This window comes from Sitophilus oryzae, unplaced genomic scaffold (genome assembly GCF_002938485.1).
Source record: "Sitophilus oryzae breed Bouriz unplaced genomic scaffold, Soryzae_2.0 scaffold_1497_pilon_pilon, whole genome shotgun sequence".
Classification (NCBI taxonomy): domain Eukaryota; kingdom Metazoa; phylum Arthropoda; class Insecta; order Coleoptera; family Curculionidae; genus Sitophilus; species Sitophilus oryzae.
Genome location: NW_022146166.1, coordinates 1,283,120 through 1,288,116, shown reverse-complemented (window position 1 = coordinate 1,288,116; position 4,997 = coordinate 1,283,120). Strand labels below are relative to the sequence as shown.

The window sequence follows — 4,997 nt, the reverse complement described above, 5'->3', positions numbered from 1 at the left end:
TCTCGTGTACTTCGTTCGGTTACGTATTGCTATAAAATTAGTCAATATTTCCCCATGTATAGCACATATTTACTTTTATCTACGCTTAATCCCACTGAGCTTCAAACAAGATTTTATCATTAAGTAGCAAACAATATTACTCCACCCACGAGGACATCCGTGAGTAATCCAATGATGCTTAAAATCAATTTTTACAAAATCAAGAAATCTCACTTTTCTTCTCGCCAACGGAATAATTTATACCGAAACGACATAAAGTACCGAAGAGGTGAGAAAGAGGGTGGACTGGATCGACAGAGACGGAGCGACTAAAGAAGCTTATGGGACTCATAGAGCCAATTAAAGATTGCAACTTTTTCTCCCCCATTTTTGGGGTGCAAGGTGAGCCGAGGCGATGGTATATAGCCTGTAGCCGTGCCTTGCATGATAAGCTAAAAGTTTTCCTATGATAAAGCGGAATTATAGCCGACTTACTGGATCCGAGGTGAAACATATTTTCTTTTGTTATTGCTTTGGGGGACGCAGATACCTTGGGTAATTCTTTATTTGCGTCGAGGGTTTGAGGTATACATGGTTTATGTCTTAAGGGGACGACGACTTTGAAACGATCGCCAGTCAAATACGTGTATTGTTTGGTAGGAAAAGCAGACGATAGGAGTGACAGTTTTTATTGGCTCAATTTTTTTTACTCAAAATGCCACTTACTATTTTTAATATCTATAATATATACATTGAACATTAATAGTTCCTCTAATACAGGGTGTCAAATAAAATAATATCTAACTTCAGTGGGTGATTCTACAGATAAAAAAAAATCCTTTGAACATATGACCTAAAATGTTCCCCAAAGAAATTACAGCCTTTAAAAGGTTAAATCAAAATGATAGATTTTGTTTATTTCTAAGAACATTGGTAAACTGTTTTTCTTGAAATATGATACTCTTACACATATTTTAATGCCAAAGCGAATGGCGATAGTGTAAAATTCCGTAACAGCCCTGAAAGGGTATTTTTCATTAGGGTAGAGAGTACTACTGGTGGTACTTCTTTTATCTTTATAGATACAGCAAATTCAATAAATGAAAATTAAAGCTAGGACTTCTTTATGTAAAAAGGTGCTCTTCGTTTAGTTCGAAACAGTAAACGGGTTTCAAGAATTTTTGTGTTTAAAGGCATTTTTTTAGAATTTAGGATTTAGAATGAGTGGGAGGGGGGTTAATTACTGCGACGTTACAGATCTATTGTGTCCCCCTTTCTTGAGTTATAATTCATCATACAGTCCCAGGGCTTTGACAAAAGCCAGTATGTGGGACGGTTTTATAGAGGGTAGTTCTCCATCTCCAATATCAGTCGTACCAAAGTTCATGGCACGAATGGTTGTCATCTCGACGCACTCAGTGATGAGGTTCCCCATTTTCCCCACGTTTAAAGGCATGGCAAATGCATCGATTTTAGCATTAAAACTCGACTAAAGACCATAAAATATGTTTTTGAATATTCAATCTCCAAAAAAAGACAAAGTAAAATTCTTGAAAGGAGACAATAATTAAGAAAGCTTATCGACGATAATTAATAAAAATATCACGTCTGTAAATAAAAGTACCAATATTTTTTGGTTACTTTTGTTGCCTCATTGTTGCAAATATTGAAAAAGTTTTTTGCATAAGGTAAAGGAAAATATGAGAACTCAAAACAAATAAATATTTAGCACGTTCTAAATGATATTCCTTTTATATTACTGTTACTAACCATGTTCCGCAAAATGTTCCAGCTAAAATTGTAGTATTTTGTAGTTATATTTAACTTAAACAGATTAAAAATTTGAACTTTATGACGGAATGAACTTATATGACCTTAATTATTATATTTTGATTTTATTATAACATACTAATTCAGTTTGATGACTATTCAGTTTGATGAATTTTCTAAATTGTTTAAGAAAAACACTTTATTAAGTTCTTATTTTCAGGGCATTGAGGAAACCTAACAAAAAATTGCTTTTTCTTTTTTAAAGCAGTTAAGATAAAAGCCTATTTTATACGTCTTAAAGGCAACAAAAGGTCCCTAATAGACTCTTGGTAGGCCATTCCAGAAACTGCGTCTTTTTTCCTTTTAGTCCCAAAATACTGGCCGGGGTTTACAATGGAACTAAATGGCAATCTTTTTTTATTAGCTGGAAAATTAATACTCTTTATCTAGAAAAAAAAACGGTGTAAGCATAGATGTATTACCATTAGAGTGAATTGATATTTAAAAAAGCAACTCCAAATCTAAAAATATTTATTAAGTTTAGTTAGGTACTATTAACGCTATCGAAAGATGCGTACAACTTATCTTAGATAGGAACTATCGGAAACAAGAAATATCCATCTTATCCGATAGTCAAGTAGCCTTAAAAGCGATTAAATAAGTAACCATAAATTGTTGGTTAAACAAATTTGGCAAAGGAAATAAAGTCCTCCTACTGTGGGTGCCAGCACACCAAAGGAGAGAAGGTAGTGAAAAAGCAAGAGATCTAGCTAGAAAAAGAGCGAAAATTCCATTGACTGGACCAGAACCTTTCTGCTTCCCAAGTGGAAACCAACTTAAAGTGGAATTCAAGAACCTGGAAAACTTCATCGGTAACCTTGGGAATGGGAATTCACACAAGATTTTTCTTGATTTAAATAAGAACGACCTTCGGATTTTCAAGGGGTTTTTAACAGGACACTGTCTCCTCAACGAACACCTCAGTAGATTAAAGCTAAGAAACACACAAAGAACTGTGGGAAAAATCGGGAAATACCAGAACGCCTTATCACTGAATGCGCCGAGATGACAACCATTCGTGCCATAAACCTTGGCACGACTGATGTCGGAGAAGGAGCTATTAGCTAACTAACCTCTATAAAACCGTCACAAATACTGGCTTTTGTCAAAACCCTGAGACTATATAAGAGTATTGAATTTCTACATCTAGGTATTATTAAGTCTAGTTAAGATACTTTAAAGCTCTGTTTGCTAATAATATTCTAATTATCTTGAACAAAAATAAGCTACCAATTTGCCAGGGCTACCAATTATATTCATTAAGAAATCTGCAATAAAACGTTGTAATAATCATGCAACATTTTAAAATAAAAACAAAATTACTCTTTTTTTATTATCTAAACTTCACGATATCCCTGATTATTCGGACGTCTACACATTTTACGACTAAGCTCTCGAATGTCGGAAACAGTATCCAGACATTATCGTACATGTAATACTTGTCGCAATATATATGATAGTGCATTAACACCGACGAACGGCGAGGGTGATATGGCAAGGGGCTAAAAGCTGGACATGTGACTTGCGAAATTTAATTCGCATGTCTGCAGCTTATAAGCCGAAATAACGTCATAAATATCGTGATGAAAAAAAGAAAAGCCCTTTAAAATATTATACGCTCTCTAATAGGGCGTTATAAAAATTTAAGAGGAACAAAAATGTCGCTTTGCAGAAAGCCGAGGTAAATTATTTCTTAACTTTACAGCAATGGTGGATATTTTTATTGTTATAGGGAAGTATCTAGTTATTAAAGAATCTATAAATGTAATTTGTTAAAAAGCAATATTTCATCAGAAAGAAAACATTCATCACAATACACAAAAACACTTTATTGTTGCAATAAACGTGCGTTTCGCTAACCATGTTAGCATCATCAGCAGATGATTAAAACTTCTGCTGATGATGCTAACATGGTTAGCGTAAAACGCACGCCCATAGCAAAAAAATAAAGTGTTCTGGTGTACTGTAACGAATAGTATTTTATTTTGCTGTTGTATCACCAAATATTCCAACCCTAACTGTAATATTTCATCTCGAAAAGTAACTGATACACAACCATACTTTGAGAATAGGGGTTGTTATTTTTGTGATTTTGATTTGATTTAGTGAAAAATATTTTATTGAACATATTATGATTATCTTAAAATTAAAAGAATTTCGGACCTTCATTGCCATTATTAATTTTAACTTACAAGTCTGACTGAACGTTTTGTGTAAGTTAAACCACATAATAAAGACAATAGATGTACGAAATTATTTTAACTTCAGTACTGAGCCATTGTTTATACATCCAAGAAAATCTTTTTTCTAAGTCAAACCTAGAAAACAAGACAAGCTTTATCATAAAAGGCTCTTCTGTCTGCGACTGACACTTCAAGATTAAGATTGTTATGTATGTGGGTATTTTTTATTAAAAAAACATGTTGGAGCTAATCAGGGGCGGATACAGGAATTTATTTTAGGGGGGGGCCCAAAATGAAAAGCAATGCAGAATATGCTTTTTAGGGCGCTATTTTTAACGTAAAAGCCTAATATTTTACACAATTCACAGACTTGGGGGGCCCAGGCCCCATGGGCCCTCCCTGTATCCGCCATACTGGGGCTAATACTAATATCCTAAGGGGAAGTCATGATTGGTCCTATCTGAATTAAATCTTTGAAAAGGAAATGGATGGGCTATCTTGTTGCTATAAGTCTCTGCTAGTAGATAAACGGTAACATCCTTTTTAATTCATACATACATACGCATTAGCGAAATTAATTTAATAATCATTATTATTTTTCTTAGTTATCATAAGATTTTTTAATAAGAAGTTTATTGATAATTTTAATTCTATTCAATACTGTCATTTCATTTATGCAATTTTGGAGACATCAATCAATTTAGAAGTATTTCTATTTTATTGGATCCTTTATATTATTTTTAAATTGTGGTCAAAATGTGTTTAAGAAAAAATAGAAATACAACTAAATATAAACTAAATTAGAAACTCAAAAATATATATGCATTGATATGAACTCCTTCGCGTTCATAATTTCTTGTATACATGTACTTAAATGTACATTATTTTAAAACTATATTGTAAAACATATCTTTATATACTTAATTTTACTCAGAGAAAATAATGTTTTAGAGTAATATATAGTCCGATATATTTATTTTCATCGTACTAGCTTTGTAAAATGAT

At 32.9% G+C, this 4,997-nt stretch overlaps 1 protein-coding gene across 1 annotated transcript in view; it reads left to right on the top strand.

The window, feature by feature from the left end:
* The window catches only part of LOC115877691 (malate dehydrogenase, mitochondrial-like), a 7,595-nt gene extending 5,608 nt beyond the window's left edge, over positions 1-1,987 (top strand). Inside the window, exon 4 of the mRNA XM_030893959.1 lies at positions 1,970-1,987. Coding sequence (XP_030749819.1) covers positions 1,970-1,987 — 18 coding nt within the window. The remainder of the gene's footprint in view (positions 1-1,969) is intronic.
* The last annotated feature ends 3,010 nt before the right edge of the window (positions 1,988-4,997 follow it).